The sequence below is a fragment of the Mytilus californianus genome, unplaced genomic scaffold (assembly GCF_021869535.1).
Source record: "Mytilus californianus isolate M0D057914Y unplaced genomic scaffold, xbMytCali1.0.p SCAF_25, whole genome shotgun sequence".
NCBI lineage: Eukaryota > Metazoa > Mollusca > Bivalvia > Mytilida > Mytilidae > Mytilus > Mytilus californianus.
In genome coordinates this window covers 3992752-4012092 of record NW_026262674.1, presented here as the reverse complement: position 1 = coordinate 4012092, position 19341 = coordinate 3992752, and the positions used below count along the sequence as shown (strand labels likewise).

The window sequence follows — 19341 nt, the reverse complement described above, 5'->3', positions numbered from 1 at the left end:
CCATTGAATTACAGGCTCCTGACTTAGGACAGGCACATACATACAGAATGTGGCGGGTTTAAACATGTCAGCGGGATCCCAACCGTTGGGTATGTTTAAACTGTTCACATTTCACATGTTGAGTATTCTGGCAAGTTGTGTATGTTTAAACTGTCTACATTTAACATGTTGAGTATTTTGACAAGTTGTGTATGTTTAAACTGTTCACATTTAACATGTTGAGTATTCTGGCAAGTTGCGCATGTTTAAACTGTTCACATTTATCATTTTGGGTATTCTGGCAAGTATGTTTAAACTGTTCACATTTAACATGTTGAGTATTCTGGTAAGTTGCGTATGTTTGAACTGTTCACATTTAACATGTTGTGTATTCTGGCAAGTATGTTTAAACTGTTCACATTTAACATGTTGAGTATTCTGGCAAGTTGCGTATGTTTAATCTGTTCACATTTAACATGTTGAGTATTCTGACAAGTTGTGTATGTTTAAACTGTTTACATTTAACATGTTGAGTATTCTGACAAGTTGCTTATGTTTAAACTGTTCACATTTAACATGTTGAGCATTCTGGCAAGTTGTGTATGTTTAAACTGTTCACATTTAACATGTCGAGTATTCTAGCAAGTATGTTTAAACTGTTCACATTTAACATGTTGAGTATTCTGGCAATATAAAAAAGAAGATGTGGTATGATTGCCAATGAGACAACTCTCCACAAGAGACCAAATGACACAGAAATTAACAACTATAGGTCACCGTACAGCCTTCAACAATGAGCAAAATAATACCGCACAGTCAGCTATTAAAGGCCCCGAAATGACAATGTAAAACAATTCAAACGAGAAAACTAACGGCCTAATTTATGTACAAAAAATGAACGAATAACAAATATGTAACACATAAACAAACGACAACCACTGGATTACAGGCTCCTGACTTAGGACAGGAACATACATACAGAATGTGGCGGGGTTAAACATGTTAGCGGGATCCCAACCGTTGGGTATGTTTAAACTGTTCACATTTCACATGTTGAGTATTCTGGCAAGTTGTGTATGTTTAAACTGTCTACATTTAACATGTTGAGTATTTTGACAAGTTGTGTATATTTAAACTGTTCACATTTAACATGTTGAGTATTCTGGCAAGTTGTGTATGTTTAAACTGTTCACATTTATCATTTTGGGTATTCTGGCAAGTATGTTTAAACTGTTCACATTTAACATGTTTAGTATTCTGGTAAGTTGCGTATGTTTGAACTGTTCACATTTAACATGTTGTGTATTCTGGCAAGTATGTTTAAACTGTTCACATTTAACATGTTGAGTATTCTGGTAAGTTGCGTATGTTTAAAGTGTTCACATTTAACATGTCGTGTATTCTGGCAAGTTGCGTATGTTTAAAGTGTTCACACTTAACATGTCGAGTATTCTGGCAAGTATGTTTAAACTCTCCAGATTTAACATGTTGAGTGTTCTGGCAAATTGCGTATTTTTAAACTATTCACATTTTAAATGTTGAGTATTCTGACAAGTTGCGTATGTTTAAACTATTCACATTTAACATGTTGAGTATTCTGGTAAGTTGCGTATGTTTAAAGTGTTCACATTTAACATGTCGAGTATTCTGGCAAGTTGCGTATGTTTAAAGTGTTCACATTTAACATGTCGAGTATTCTGGCAAGTTGCGTATGTTTAAACTGTTCACATTTAACATGTTGAGTATTCTGGCAAGTATGTTTAAACTGTTCACATTGAACATGTTGAGTATTCTTGCAATTATGTTTAAACTGTTCACAATTAACATGTTGAGTATTTTGGCAAGTTGTGTATGTTTAAACTGTCCACATTTAACATGTTGAGTATTCTGGCACGTTGTGTATGTTTAAACTGTTCATATTTAACATGTTGAGTATTCTAGCAAGTTGCGTATATTTAAAGTGTTCACATTTAACTTGTCGAGTATTCTTGTAAGTTGCGTATGTTTAAAGTGTTCACATTTTAACATGTCGAGTATTCTGGCAAGTTGCGTATGTTTAAACTGTTCACATTTAACATGTTGAGTATTCTGGCAAGTATGTTTAAACTGTTCACATTTAATATGTTGAGTATTCTGGCAAGTATGTTTAAACTGTTCACATTTAATATGTTGAGTATTCTGGCAAGTATGTTTAAACTGTTCACATTTAATATGTTGAGTATTCTGGCAAGTATGTTTAAACTGTTCACATTTAACATGTTGAGTATTCTTGCAAGTATGTTAAAACTGTTCACTTTTAACATGTTGAGTATTTTGGCAAGTTGCGTATGTTTAAACTGTCCACATTTAACATGTTGTGTATTCTAGCAAGTTGTGTATGTTTAAACTGTTCAGATTTATCATGTTCAGTAGTATTCTGGCAAGTTGCGCATGTTTAAACTGTTCACATTTAACATGTTGAGTATTCTGGGAAGTATGTTTAAACTGTTCACATTTAACATGTCGAGTATTCTGGCAAGTTATGTATGTTTAAACTGTTCACATTTAACATGTTGAGTATTCTGGCAAGTTGCGTATGTTTAAACAAAGTGTTAATATGGTCAGTTAGAAGTGTTGGTCAGGCTTGAATATCTTTGGCTAGTTGTAGTAGGAAAGTATGACCGTCTGGAGCTTCCTGTTGGCTTTTGTATGTAGTTGTTTTGTCTTTAGCTGGTACCAGGTCTGTTGGCCTTTGTGAATAGTTGTTTTTGTCTGTAACTAGTACTAGGTCTATTGGCCTTTTTTGTAGTGTTTTTGTCGGGTAGCAGTTACCAGGTCATATAATATATTGAAGGTAGTTGTTTTTGTTTGTAGCTGGTACTAGGTCTGTTGGTTTTGTTATGTATAGTTGTTTTTGTTTGTAGCTGGTACTAGGTCTGTTGGTTTTGTTATGTATAGTTGTTTTTGTATGTAGCAGGTACTAGGTCTGTTGGTTTTGTTATGTATAGTTGTTTTTGTTTGTAGCTGGTACTAGGTCTGTTGGTTTTGTTATGTATAGTTGTTTTTGTCTGTAGCAGGTACTAGGTCTGTTGGTTTTGTTATGTATAGTTGTTTTTGTTTGTAGCTGGTACTAGGTCTGTTGGTTTTGTTATGTATAGTTGTTTTTGTTTGTAGCTGGTACTAGGTCTGTTGGTTTTGTTATGTATAGTTGTTTTTGTTTGTAGCTGGTACTAGGTCTGTTGGTTTTGTTATGTATAGTTGTTTTTGTTTGTAGCTGGTACTAGGTCTGTTGGTTTTGTTATGTATAGTTGTTTTTGTTTGTAGCTGGTACTAGGTCTGTTGGTTTTGTTATGTATAGTTGTTTTTGTTTGTAGCTGGTACTAGGTCTGTTGGTTTTGTTATGTATAGTTGTTTTTGTCTGTAGCTGGTACTAGGTCTGTTGGTTTTGTTATGTATAGTTGTTTTTAGTTTGTAGCTGGTACTAGGTCTGTTGGTTTTGTTATGTATAGTTGTTTTTGTTTGTAGCTGGTACTAGGTCTGTTGGTTTTGTTATGTATAGTTGTTTTTGTATGTAGCAGGTACTAGGTCTGTTGGTTTTGTTATGTATAGTTGTTTTTGTTTGTAGCTGGTACTAGGTCTGTTGGTTTTGTTATGTATAGTTGTTTTTGTTTGTAGCTGGTACTAGGTCTGTTGGTTTTGTTAGTTGTTTTTGTCTGTAGTTTGTACCAGGTCATTTGTTATTTTGTAGCACATGACACGTCTGTTCCTTTACACTTTGTTTGTAGACTATTTCATCCATCCTACATCACTTATCATGATGCTGTCTCGTGATCTATTTCTATGACTTCTGGTCACAGCTTGAATGTCTTTGTACCTTTTTTATTGTATCTATGTGGTTTTACTGATATATTTCACATACTGCCATGGCTTATCCCATTTGTTGTCTTTGTACCTTTTTTATTGTATCTATGTGGTTTTACTGATATCTGTCCCATACTGCCATGGCTTATTCCATTTGTTATCTTTGTACTTTTTTATTGTATCTACAACGTATGTGATTTTACTGATAGTGGTCCAATACTGCCATGGCTTTTTCTATTAATTGTCTTTTAAGCATGCTCGTTGATGAATTTGAAGGTTGTCTTCCCTTGCGATGTTGTTTATGTGTTCCCTCAAATCTTTTTTTTTCTAACTATATCGAACTACTCAAATCTTGCGATGTAGCAGCCCAGGTATTTGCCATGACGATTCTGTATAAAATGGTTTACAAAAATGTCTGCATTGAAAACTAGAGGCTCTTAATTTATATGCCAAATGTCAATAACAGCCACTCTGCAACCCCATTAAACTTATTTTATATGTTTAAGACGGTAGTACTTAACCCTCCTCTTTACATGTATTTTTCACATTTTTGTTGTATTTTAATATCAATCAACACTAAAAACCACAAAGCTATTATAGGAGTGTCATTTTTTAAGCTGAATTGATTGCAATAGGATTTAAACGTAAAATGACCGACAAAAGTGTACTTTGTTCTTGTCGATACTAATTTAATTCTTTCTTTGATTTTCTAAAAGGTTGAGTTGAAAACAAGGTTGTTGCATCGTGTTTGAAGTTTATGTGTATGCTCGACACAATATATCACGATACATAAAAAAATTACTAAATATCGAAGGTATTATATAGTGTTTCCAAGACATCAATCTTTTCAACATAGACAGATTAAGCCTTAATTTAAGAGGAGATGTAATTTGAAAATCTATTATTCAGAAATCATATTTGTTAATTGTGGTCTATCCAATAAAACATGAAATGTGATTTCCCATTTAAAGATGATCTCATCATTTATACAATTCACAATCGTTAAACTTGTGTTTTCTAGAGAGGACATTTCAAATTGGTCAGGTGCATCGATAGGGTAAATCCACCGACCTTCATTACTCACCGTGCATCGACAGGGTAAGACCACAGACCTGCATTACCCAACGTGCATCAACAGGGTGAGATCACCAACCTGCATTACCCACCTTGCATCGACAGTGTAAGATCACCGACCTGCAATACCCAACGTGAGTCAACAGGTTAAGACCACCGACCTACATCACCCTCAGTGCATCGACAGGGTAAGACCACCAATCAGAATTACCCACCGTGCATCGACAGGGTAAGACCATCGACCTGCAATACCAACCTTGCATCGACAGGGTAAGATAATCGACCTGCATTACCAACCGTGCATCGACAGGGTAATACCATCGACCTGTATTACCCACCGTGCATCGACAGGGTAAGACCATCGACCTGCATTACCCACCGTGCATCGACATGGTAAGATTATCGACCTGCATTACCCACCGTGCATCGACAGGGTAATGCCATCGACCTGCATTACCCATCGTGCATCAACAGGGTAAGACCATCGACCTGCATTACCCACCGTGCATCGACAGGGTAAGACCATCGACCTGCATTACCCACCGTGCATCGACAGGGTAAGACCATCAACCTGCATTACCTATCGTGCATCGACAGGGTAAGACCACCGACCTGCATTACCCACCGTGCATCGTCAGTGTAAGACCATCGACCTGCATTACCCATCGAGCTTCGAGAGGGTAAGACCACCGACCTGCATTACCAACCGTGCATTTACAGGTATGGACCACCGACCTGCATTACCCACCGTGTATCGACAGGGTAAGACTATCGACCTGTATTACCCACTTTTTATCGACAAGGTAAGACTGGCGACCTACATTACCCACCGTGCATCGAAAGGATTAGACTATCGGCATGCATTACCCTCCGTGCATCGACAGGGTAAGGCCATCAATCTGTATTACCCATCGCGCATCGACAGGGTGAGACTAACGACCAGCATTACCCACCGTGCATCGAAAGGATAAGATCATCGACCTGCATTACCAACCGTGCAGCGACAGGGTAAGACCATCGACCTGCATTACCCACCGCACATCCACAGGGTAAGACCATCGACCTGCATTACCCACCTTGCATCGACAAGATGCATGACAGACCTGCATTACTCACCGTGCATAGACAAGGTAAGACTAACGACCTGCATTACCCACCGGGCATCGACAAAATAACACCACCGACCTTCATTACTCACCGTACATCGACAGGGTAAGACCACAGACCTGCATTACCCAACGTACATCAACAGGGTGAGATCACCAACCTGCATTACCCACCTTGCATCGAAGGTGTAAGATCACCGACCTGCAATACCCAACGTGAGTCAACAGGTTAAGACCACCGACCTACATCACCCTTAGTGCATCGACAGGGTAAGACCACCAACCAGAATTACCCACCGTGCATCGACAGGGTAAGACCATCGACCTGCAATACCAACCTTGTATCGACAGGGTAAGATAATCGACTTGCATTACCAACCGTGCATCGACAGGGTAATACCATCGACCTGTATTACCCACCGTGCATCGCCAGGGTAAGACCATCGACCTGCATTACCCACCGTGCATCAACAGGGCAATGCCATCGACCTGCATTACCCACCGTGCATCGACAGGGTAAGACCATCAACCTGCATTACCCATCGTGCATCGACAGGGTAAGACCACCGACCTGCATTACCCACCGTGCATCGTCAGTGTAAGACCATCGACCTGCATTACCCATCGAGCATCGAGAGGGTAAGACCACCGACCTGTATTACCTACCGTGCATTTACAGGTATGGACCACCTACCTGCATTACCCACCGTGGATCGACAGGGTAAGACTATCGACCTGCCTTATCCACCTTTTATCGACAGGGTAAGACTGGCGACCTACATTACCCACCGTGCATCGAAAGGATTAGACCATCGGCATGCATTACCCTCCGTGCATCGACAGGGTAAGGCCATCAATCTGTATTACCCACCGTGCATCGACAGGGTAAGACTAACGACCAGCATTACCCACCGTGCATCGAAAGGATAAGATCATCGACCTGCATTACCCACCGTGCATCGACAGGGTAAGAACATCGACCTGCATTACCCACCGCACATCCACAGGGTAAGACCATCGACCTGCATTACCCACCGCACATCCACAGGGTAAGACCATCGACCTGCATTACCCACCGTGCATCGACAAGGTAAGACTAACGACCTGCATTACCCACCGCGCATCGACAAAATAACACCATCGACCTGCATTACCTACCGTGCATCCACAGGGTAAGACTACCAACCAACATTACCTATCTTGCATTGATTAGACCACCGACTTGCATTCTCCATCGTGTATTGACAAGATAAGACCACCGACCTGCATTACCTACCGGGCATCGACAAAGTGAGACCACCGACCTGCATTCTCCACCATACAGATCCATAAACAGGTTTGGTGGCTATAAAATAGTATTGTTTTGTTCCTTCAAGCTCTGACTGTTCTTCCCGTACACTGAGAAATTGCCGTACACTGAGTGAATTCATCATATCCAAATAGAAATTGCATGAAATTTTCACTTTTTTTATCATGAAATTATTCTTAGAAAATATGGAGTCAATCATTAGTAAAAACAAAATAAAAGTTTAAAAGTCGAGGCTATCTGAAGTCTATGAGGTCATTCTCCTTCATTGTCATTTCAGTGGTTTACAAAACGAGGCATACAATAAATACCAAATTGACATTAAAAATCACAAGCCAAAAAAAAAAACACCGTGGCCAAAAAGGAAAACGACGTTAATACATAACCATGATTCACAAAACACCACACAGAAAACCAAATACTTTTTGCAACATAAAAAAACAAGTATGATCTAAGGTGCTCCGGAAGGTTGATCAGATCTTGCTCCTTTAGCTGCACCCGTCGTGTTGCTCATTGTAAGTAAAAAATACATTGATACATTGATACATCGCATTCAATGATGTCACAATTGATAAATATAAGAAGATGTGGTATGAGTGCCAATGAGACAACTCTCCATCCAAGGCACAATATATAAAAGTAAACAATTATAGGTCAAAGTATAATGTATTAACACGGAGCCTTGGCTCACACCGAACAGCAAGCTATAAAGGGCCCCAAAAATGACTAGTGTAAAACCATTCAAACAGGAAAACCAACGGTCTAATCTATATTAAAAACGAGAAACGAGAAACACTTATGAACCACATCAACAATCGACAACCATATGAGTATGAGGAACAATAAAAGAGGAAAAAAGGAAAAATATTCAGAATCTAAGGTTAAGATTAGAGTATACCACATGAACAATAAATTCAGTCTGCATATACCTGTACTGTAAATTCACATACTTTTACGTGCATTTATTATTGCGATGGTTGAAAAATGTGCGGAAAATGCGATATAAATCATTGCGATTTCTAAAGCCTCTGTTTTACGCGTAAAAGCGATGTACACATTTATTAAACCGACATATGGCTGCTACTTCATATATAATGTATCAAAGATTAGAGTGGGAAGTTCTGTCGCACCGATATGGATTGTATCTGTGGTAATGTCTACGAATTATCAGCAGACGACCGCAAAGATGAAAAAAAGTCTAAGTGTTTGTCTCCGTTAAAATAAGTTGCATTGTCAGATATAATGATGAAATCGTGATGTTTCTTTGCATTTTAGTAAGAAATTAAAGTTACTATCTTTTTGTTGGGATATAAAAATGTACATTTGCTAACTTAGACTGGATAATGTAAAAGATGACACTCAACTATGAGTATTCTGAACAAGAAAGTTAGGGGACGACCATTTGATTTTCGTGGAGAAGAGGAGGGGGGGGGGGGGCGGTTAGAAATGAATAACTTGTCCTGGTTAAAACTGAAAATGACTGCACAAGACAGGATGAAAATGAATATTCTGCAACATAAAATGCAGGACAGTTGAGGATAAAAATGTGTACAAAACCGAAAATAAGCAAGCATGCGTAGCAAGCGACAGATTTAAATGAATGATCAATCCGGAAAAAGTCCTCCTCCTCCCCCACCTGAATATCATTTAGTTGCCTCCTTACAATTGCAATTGCATTAAAATTTGAAACACGGAATGTTCAAATAACATTTACAGCTGCATGGACGCATTTCACTATTCATGACAGACTTTAATGCGTTGTTACAGTTTATGAAGTCAACGCTGTATGTGTTGCTCTTTATTTCTTTAGGATTTTTTTTTGTCCATGAAAATTTAATTCATAGCTGATTCTGATAACTTAACGTCGAGCTTGAATACTTAAGGAGATATATGATAAAGGGGCCTAAAATAACAGCCAAATCCACGTACGGAACTTACACTAAAGGTGTTGTAACTTTGGTTTCTTGATATTATATTTTGCCATTAAACAATTGTTATGTCTGGATTGTACTTAGATAATCGATACAACATTGGAATTATTGCAAACTCTGCAGTGATTGTTACAAGTTATAAGCTTACAAAAAATAAATGGGATAAAATACAGTTATATCAGATGACAGATACATGTAGTTAAAAAGTTAAAAAAAACAAGAACTATCTTGATAAGACTATTCGACACTTCCGATGGAAGCAGATTTTTAAAACTTAAATAAGCATTGTTATGTTTTTTGCCCGCATCCTATTTTTGAACTGCCCTAAATTTGGCGTCAGCTCTGTCTCTGTAATTGGTATATTATTTATATATGTTCCGGACAATATGAGTATTTGGGCCATGTGAGTATTATACTCGTTTGGTTATTAACGGACCGGACCATAGAGTATTTAGACCATATAGGTATATTTTTTTAATAATTCTATCTTTCTTTGCAGGAACACACAGCTCACTCTCTGAACAAATAACTGCATAAGTTACTATCTGAATTCTTTTATCTTTAACACAATGTCTAAATCTTGGTGTATCTGTTATCTTGCATTCGCTAAGAGTTAATTCAATCGCCTTTACACTGCCGACATTCGTCCGTCAGTGAAACCACATGCGTTTGGGGCATGTTTTTTTTCTGTTTTCTTAGTGTTTAAATTATCACTTCAGAAACAAAATTTCTTCTTATTTCTACTTATTTTCATTAAATTTATGTGTTCTTGCTCCCATTCATACGATCTTACTGTCATTGTAAGATCGTATGAATGGAGCAAGAACACATTTTACTAAAAACAATAAGAAATTTTTAAGAAATTATAATTATAATTTAATAAAAACAAATTTAAACACCAAAATAAATTTTAAAAAGAAAAGAAAAAGGGTTCAATGACCAAAGTGCTTGTGAGTTAAACAATTTACTTATTGTTTAAAAGTTCATTTAGCTATTTCTTGAAGTAATTTTCCAAAGTCGACATATTGCGTTTCGTATGGACAAATCGATAATGACCATTTTAAAATTATTTTACTATAATTCTTACTTGTAAGAAAAATTTACTCTATTAAATTAATCATGTAAAAAAGACTACAATATGATTGAAATTTTATGTTTAGAAACTCTTAATTTATGTGACACCTTTTCAACGTTCATCGTGTCAATTACCCGGACCATATGAGTATATACGCAGATGGTCAAGACCATACGGGTATGGTCCAAATACTCATATGGTCCGGAACATATACACGTGTTGGTAAAGTTTCGCTGTATTAGATAAACTAAAACGAATTCTTAATATTGAAACAATGGAGAATGCTAACAATGTTCCTGCAATATGGGCATTATGTGCTTTTCACCAGAAATTATAAAAAAGAGTACACAACGCTTTTTATTCAGTAACAGGAACTAATCCATATAGTTTTTGAAAAAAAAACATATCACTAAAAAACTTAAACAGAACAGTCAAACCGGTCTAAGGTCAACTTTGCATAAACAAGTTTCAACCATAGTTTAATTCAACTAAGATAATTAAAAAAAATTGTAAATGTGTTTGGGAAAGGATACTGGCTGCTAGGGGATTAAAATTTTGTACGTCAGACGTGAGTTTGGTCTGCAAAAGACTCATCAGTTACGCTTGAATCAAAAGAATTATTAGACCAAATAAAAAGCGATGTTGAGGAGCAAAAAGAGGTTAAACTAGTAGTCATTTGTGATTAAGCTGAGGAATATTGACTTTGAGTTCATTTACTAACGATATTACCAACGGCCGAAACGGATAACCGGTAAAAGCCATTCATCTTAATTGGATAAATGCACCAGAAATACTTTAAATATAGACAAACATTATATTTGTCTGATTTCTTCAGAATTCGCTCGCAAGACGTCTTATTTGTTTCCTTGGCGACGAGAATTTATCGATGTGTAACTCTTCAAGTCAAATTGGTGCTAACCAATGAAATTCAGTATAATAAAAACAATATAAAATTCTTACCTTTTATAACCATTCGAGAAGTTAAACCCAATTTACCATCGCATATAATGTACAGTTAATTGTTCTTATGATGTGCTGTTACACCACTGTCCTAGGTTAGGGGAACCTCCGAGGGGGGATGTTAGCGCTTACACCGCATTCTATATGTGCCTGTGCTTCATCAGGATCCTGTAATTCAGTGATTATCTTTGTTTGTTGTCTGTCATACTTGTCCTAATTTCGTTTAATGTTCTGTCATAAATCAGACCGTTGGTTTTTCGAGGAACTGTTTCACTTCATGTCATGTCGGGCCTTTTATAGCTTTGCTTAAATCCATGTTATTTGTACTCTGTTGAATATTTGTCCCATTGAAATTCATACCACATCTATACACAGAACGTCTAAATATGTGACAATTTTACGACGGACGTTCGCCATCGGAAAATCTGTGGATATACAGGGCTTACACAATATTTTGCTTATACTTCGTCTCAAATTTAGCCCTTCAATGTAAAATCTGAGTTTGCAAATTTTTGTTCTTCCCTCAGCCGGATTCGAACCCCAGCATCTGAGACATCGTGGCAACGTCGCCTCAACTGCCTCCGGCGTCCTAGACCACTCGACCAACTAGGCTATATATTAATATAGCTTTCGATTGTCAAGTAATGTCTTTCCTTGTCGGCTTTATCTAGGGTTGTAACGCAGTACATGATGCATACTGGCAAGTTGATGGTATACCTTGAAGATCACCTATTTTTTGTCTGTCGTAAGGATGATAATTTTACTTACCATGCCGTCACATCAAAGTTTTAATTTCATTATATACGTCTATATTATATAATATTATTTATATTAATAAAAGGTCGAAAACTACTTCTGTCTCTTTATTTGTTTTCTTCGGCCGTCTTGTCACCGCGGATTGGCGTCCTGCCTTTAGGTGTCAGACCACCAATTTACCCACTCCAATTTAGAACGTATGTAAAAGTAGCCCTTCTATGACAAAACATAGTGCTTTTGATGTCATTGTTTACTTGAACTAACCAACAAATTTGAAGAAATGAAACTGTTGGTGAAAGAGAAATATATTTGGACCATTTTGAGCCATGATGTTGCATTAAAAATTTCAGATTAATGCGCTCTATACTATACTTATTTACGATTTCCAGAAAATCAAGGGTTATTTTTAGTAGTAATTAACTTCGGAACGTTGGTATTTTACTATGTAGAAAGGTGATACATGTTCAATTCAGGATATACCTGGTTTCTATGAAGTTAAACTTAAGGTAAAATATTTAGAATGCTGTGAAAATTGAAAAATTTGGTTGAATAGATAGGGATTTTGAATTGGTGGTCTGACACCTTTACCAGCCACATCGACCCGGCATATATAAGAAAGTGAAATCTACACCCAACCTTCACCCCCTCTATGATAATGTATTATTCAACACTTGTCAAATGATATAGGCATAGATCTATAAATTATAAGACTGGCTGATTACACCAAATTAATATGTCGGATATCAGCAAAAATAGATATTTTAGAATTTCTACTTGTAATATTGCTATTGATTCTAAGACACTGGTACAAATAAGAAAACAAACGTACAACAAGTTGCTTCCTTTTATTTCTTTGATTTATACATTTTATAAAGCATTTTGAATTCGAGAATATACTAGCGCAAAGCTTCGATTCCTTTTTACATCGCGATGACCTTGAGGTCACTCCGATGTATTGCTATCGCCTAGATTTCCATTATGTAAATTAGTTTTGGGTTTGTAACCGATCTATAAACATGATAAATAGCGCACATAAACGAGTGCAAAATAACATTCCTTGTCATTTGATATAAATACATCTCTTCAATGAATACTGATAAAAATATTTTTGTTTACAACATAAATTAATAATGTGAAAATGTTTTGTAGTTAGATATATATATATAAGTAAAAAATCATTGATAATATCAATGCACACGTACCGAAAAATTGTGTTAAAGCATGCGGAAGAATATCTCAAAGAACGTTTTGCGACAGGACCGGTAACTCTGTAATTGTTTTTGCGGGAAAATATGAATGCCTACTCGTATCCAATCTTAGAAAAATCGAATTTTTACAGAAAAGTGTCCACCATGCACTTGCATTGCACTATTATTAGACTGACAGTAGAATAGAATGATATACAAACGGATGCAAATCATATATATATGTAACTGTTATTTTAATATAATATACAACAACAAATCAGTGTATACTGATTTGTATCACTACAATATAATAGTTATTACGGTGAAGTTGAATTTCCTGTCATTTATTCATCATACTCGCACGCACTTGTCTAGAAAAAAATATATCTCTGTACATTAACCTCAGTTTCAGGTAAAGAGATATGTTGTTTTTTTTCTGAGACAAGTGCTTTTGACCATCCTCAAGAACTTGTGGTCATCCGATGTTCAGTACTTCAGTACTTTGATTGGTATTTGTCAGCTCTTCAACGTTTGTATTAAGTTAAGTATAATGACTGACCAGTACAATAACTAGAAAGACTAGTAATTTTAACTGGAAAGACAAGCAAAGTTACAAATATTTTAGTTAGAATTTGTTGTACTAGGTAAGCTAATTATTAAAGTCTTCTCTTTGAAAGGGTTTATCTAGTCTACCTCCGGGTGCGGGATTTTCTCGCTGTATTGAAGACCCATTGGTGGCCTTCGGCTGTTTTCTGCTCTTTGGTCGGGTTGTTGTCTCTTTGACACATTCCCCATTTCCATTCTCAATTTTACTTTGCCATTTTGTGAAGTCCGATAAAAAGTCGAGCAATATATAAAAATGAAAGGATCTGTATATTTGAAACTACATTTTACAACAATCCACCATATTCGTAAACTGGAGACAAAGGGGCAAAATAATTAATAAATAACTAAAGAACAATATGCAAACATCATTATGAGAGGATTCGCTAGTGTAAATAAACGAGTGTTATTCTATCCTAATTTGTGATGCTAAATGTATCATTGAAAATTAAATATAGCTACATCGTAAATGAGGAATTCAAATAAATTTAATTCTAGTACATCTTTAAGGAATGAAGGATGTTCGCTAGTCTTGTTTTTGACTTTTTATCAGATATTCGGAATCCTCTGATTTTATCCATATAGTGCCTTCAAATCTTTTGCCCGCTAACCCCTACTTTTATTTTCATAATCTTAAACGCCATTTTTCAAAATCTTAAAAAATCGTTGTTATTTTTTTATAGTTTTTGATAGAAAAAAGGTGCCAATGTTAAATATATGGAAAGGCTAGAGAGAATCATTTCACGTCAATTTTGCAATGGCTTGCTTATATATCTCAAATACAAGGACATGCACCTTTCATTTTTTTTCTGCTTTTTTAAGATCCATTATTCATATACTATCAATTTATAACAAAAAAGCTTGTTATTTTGAAGCAGAGCAGCGAACATCCTTAAAAGGATTTACTAATGAAACAAAAATCCATTTATGGAATAGAGTTACAGTATGAAATATTAAAAAGCTTAAGTTAATTGATTATTGAAAAATTATTATGGCTTCATTGCACTTAAAATTACGATAAGCTGATACATCCAAAAACAGCAAATAATATTGTAATTCAGAATCATGCTGTAATATACAAAGTATCAATTATATATCACATTTCAATCAATTACAACCTTATCATCATAGATCGTATACGGGACTGCACTTTACTGTGCTGGTAGTAAACTATGGTAGTAGAATGGAATCCGTATACAAATTATTCATTCACTTAATATTCAGGTATAACAATTCACACACAAATACAAATGAACACAACCGAAATCACGTGTACTATACAGAGATGAGAGCAGGTCACGGAACCGGATATTCTGCAGACAACAACGTCTTACATTCCAAATTTATATTCAGTTAGACATGACATTGGTAGACACTTGGAGGAAAAGGGTCAATAAAGTATTGTAGAGAGAAAAGGAGAAATGACTGCAACAGTGTGGGACAACTTTACGTGAAATTCAAATGTGTTAAGTTGTTGGAATGTCAAAAGTTTTTTTTATTTTTTTTTTATTCAACAAAATATTGCACAATCGATGTAGCATATTTACTACACTATAGTCAAGCATTCTAGTGAAGGGCCCTGTTTGTTAATATTAGAAATCCAGGTAAACCTGTATTTCTGGAATGTCACAAATATGTAAAAAAAACACGAAAATATATGATAGTGTTTACGATGCTGTCCGCAATGTTCCGAAAGTCCCTTATTTTATAACCAGTAATAAAAAAAAAGATAGTATTCTATATGTTATTTGAGAATAATTTTCAATAATTGTCAGCATCAGTATGCAGCTAATCTTTAACTGAATTTGTTACAATAAAATATATGATTGCTGCCAAAAAATTGAAACTATCCAGTGGCGGATCCAGGTGGGGGGGGGGGGGGGGGGGGGGGGGGGAGGGGGAACCCCCCCTTTTTTTACGATCAATGCTTTTGAATGGGGACATATGGTGGGAACGCCTCTTTTAAAAATGGCTAGAATCGTCCCTGCTTTCAGTTATTCAACACCGCTAATCACCCAAATATTAGTGCTTTATATAGTCGACTAATATTTTAACAGATATAATGGTCAAATTGTCAAATTCAATGCAAATTCGTAGCCATTATAATATATGTATCTGAATATCAGAATAAACGACAGTTGTCAAATGCAAATAAACATGTCGAAACCATTAACTTCTATTTAATCACTTTTAATAGGTAATTAAAAATTTATATCTAATTCAATTATAACATGCCCGCTTATCAACGATTTTAATAGTTCGTTTGAAAAGTTCAATCGGTTGTCAGTTCTAAGAATGTCTATATATAATCTTATTAAATACTACAGATTCTAAACACTCGTAGCTTAAATATCGGAAATACTAGGAAATAGTTTTAAAGCTATTCCCGCCAAATTCTCGGGTTTTTTCCTTTTACTAACAGTTATCAACTTTTTACCGTCCTATGAAGTTTGTGAGTAAGATAAGTTGCAGTATTAAGCTTTTGAAATTTTTGTAATTCTGATATTATTTTGTGATATTTTCTTCTGAAACAGTAATTTTTGGTCAGTGTAAAAAAAAAAGAAGCGTAATCTCCCCCAAATAAAAACTTTTACCTTTAAGAAAAAAGATTACATCTCACTGTCCCAATATGAAAATTGTGTCCAAATAATGAAAGTAATAATGCAAATAAATTTAAAAAAATACATATAAAGAAACAAATGTAAAGAATTGCAATTTAAATGAAAATTTTCATTACCTTTATGGAGTCCAGTAAACCTATCTCGAAGAACTGTAAATTCGTAAATTGGTCCAAATTCTTCAAAAATAGGTCTTAAATCCTTATCATCTAAGTTTCTAGGAATTTGTCCCACAAATAATTTGACAGCGTCTTGCTCTTTAACAGGCGGAGAACAGTGTCCGTTAGAAATTATATGACGTTCATTTAAGCCATTCACCAAAGTTGACATACTGTAAAACTACGATGGAATGATCAAATGGGTAGAAAAAATACAATGTACAAAAACACAACAAAACTAATTAAAACACCTATAAACTACACCAACTAAACGAACGAGCACTACAAACGTTACAATCGGAATGTCTCGGACTTTATACAACAGTCAATGAAATTGACATTCAATTTGCATACAGCACTTACCCGCCATTTTCTAGACGTAATCGATTTCAATGCCTCCGACAATTTTGTTTGATCAATACTCCGCAGCTAACAGTCATTTAACACTGCTAAACTACACAGATATTACTGTTGCATAGAGTTTACCAATATTTAACAGAAATAATGGTAAAATCCGTTAAACCCAGGAACAATTGGCAGCATTATTGAATTATAGATAAGAACTGCCATTGAGCAAACAATTCCTACTGCCATACAGCAATTTACCTGTTCAACTGCACATGCCAATCAAACATACAAAAAAATTATGCTCAATAATTAGATAATTGAAGCTTAACTACTCTACTGACTATGAATGAATGCAATTTGATCTTTGAGAATTGGTTTGCTTACAGAACACCAGACCGATTAACGTATTATATTTGTCAAGCACTTGTTTCATCTCATGTCAAGAGGATGATGTTGAGGTTGTTAAGGACTCAAAAAACTACAAATTATAGATTTCTTCATATCGAAATTGTATGTGCTAAATATATTTCATATCAAGTTGTTTGAAAAAAAAATATTGACAGAAATTCAAAGCTAGCTTAATTGCATGTTTTGACTGTATAAAGATTACGCAGTGGAAAGTTAAAGATAACTATATATAAATTAAAAGACACTCATTAATAAATGATAACATTTTAAAATAAAAACTGAGAAGGCATAATTCAATAAGTAAGTACTTAATGAAACAAAACTTTGCCTATAATTGCTTACATCCACTTCGTTTAAACTTTGATGGATAATTGTTTCATTTGCAATATACCACATCTCCTTATATTGGTGCGCTCGACTCCAATCTTAATTGATTGGTATTGTCAGTTTTCGTACCGAAGTTCGGTGGGTCTCTCCGGGCACTCCGGCTTCCTCAACCCCCTAAAAACTGACCGCCACGAAATGACACAGTAGTGCTGAAAGTGGCGTTCAACACCAATCAATAAATCAATCTCCTTATATTTATATAAACACAATGTAGATCATCGATATAGTTTACTTGCTACATAACAAAACTTTAAAAAAAAATACAGTACAGTCTACAAGTATATCTGAAAAAAAAATTCTCTGGATTACCATTTCTTATCAATAAATTCTGTCACTCGTTTTATATATGTCTCAGAGTAAAAAGTTAACTTTGTGCAAAATATCTTTTGTTAGTTTTATCAAGTTCCTGGTCATGACATTTGCAGTTTGATACACTTTGGAATCACGTGATATGCGTACTCTCGTTCCGACTGTGTTATTAATTCTTTTCAATTTCAATATAAAAAGGATGTGGTATGATTGAGACATAGAAGACCAGAGGACTAGGATATAAGCAACTTCGTATAGCTGATTTACAAACCACGCCTCGTTTTGGGGGAAATAATTATATTCACAGATATTTAATTTGGTGTACCAGTAGGTTCCCAGATATGATCTCTATGTTTCATTTCAAAGAGATACAGTTTGGAAAGTTTTACCAGATATTCAATTTTTGTACTGTCTGTCTTTTACCAAACGTTCGCACTGCTTTATCATTCTTACCAAATAAAATGTTCAAACAAAAGTATTGTAATCTATGTTTTTATTCAGAGTCTGTACAACAGCACGTAAATATTCGTATGCCTATTACGCAAGAAAATCATATCGGAAAGTATGAGACAGGCATTATTTCGACCTTAATTAAGTGTGAATATCTTTAATGAACATCAAAAATGATTCAGCCTGCTTTAATAAAGCTCTTATCTGAGGGGTTTCGGCTGCGAGTGTTACCGAGCACGCTACTTATCGGACATCTGTGTTGGAGTGTTTGAGAGAAAAAAATAGCATTTTGTTTTTGACTTAACTAACATCAGGTGATAACTATTATGTAGTAATTAATATTACTTTGCACAATAATTCAATGATCGCCATTTTTATGTGTACGAAACTCTGCATGAGACGTAGGTTTCCTATTCTGTTATAGCTTTCTATACGGTACGGATTTTGTTAATTGTTCTAGGTCATACGGTGACCTTTATTTGTTCACACCCTTGACTCAGTGGTGTAGCTTAACCCTTGTTTCTAGTGAGACAACGGAAGTAAAGGCCTGGGGCGAAGAGCGTGTCAAACACGAGTTTCAGCATTTATAGATGCAAAAGATGATTTCTTATGGTGCTTAACGTTCAGTGGCAAATGTTTCATACATTTTCAGGACTAGAACAAATTAACAATAATTCGAGTAGGTTCTGATAAATGGTGGAGTAGGATGTAGTGGGCGGAAAAATACGGACTACAACTGAAAAACAGATATTTTGGATAGAAGAGAAATATTGCCCTGCAAAATTCTACCTACTGACGTCTTAATGAGCTGTTGTCAGGGTTCTTTAAAGTACAGAAAACGAGACA

General features: G+C 35.5%; 1 protein-coding gene across 8 annotated transcripts in view; it reads right to left on the bottom strand.

Moving 5' to 3' along the window:
- The window catches only part of LOC127732569 (CUGBP Elav-like family member 4), a 146681-nt gene extending 129800 nt beyond the window's left edge, over nt 1–16881 (bottom strand). For all 8 annotated transcript variants that reach the window (XR_007996315.1, XM_052241629.1, XM_052241630.1 and 5 more), the window contains exon 1: nt 16555–16881. Coding sequence is in view for 7 of the 8 variants with exons in the window: in XM_052241629.1 (XP_052097589.1) it covers nt 16555–16765 (211 nt within the window). In the remaining variant the exon portion in view is untranslated. The remainder of the gene's footprint in view (nt 1–16554) is intronic.
- Between the last annotated feature and the right edge of the window lie 2460 nt (nt 16882–19341).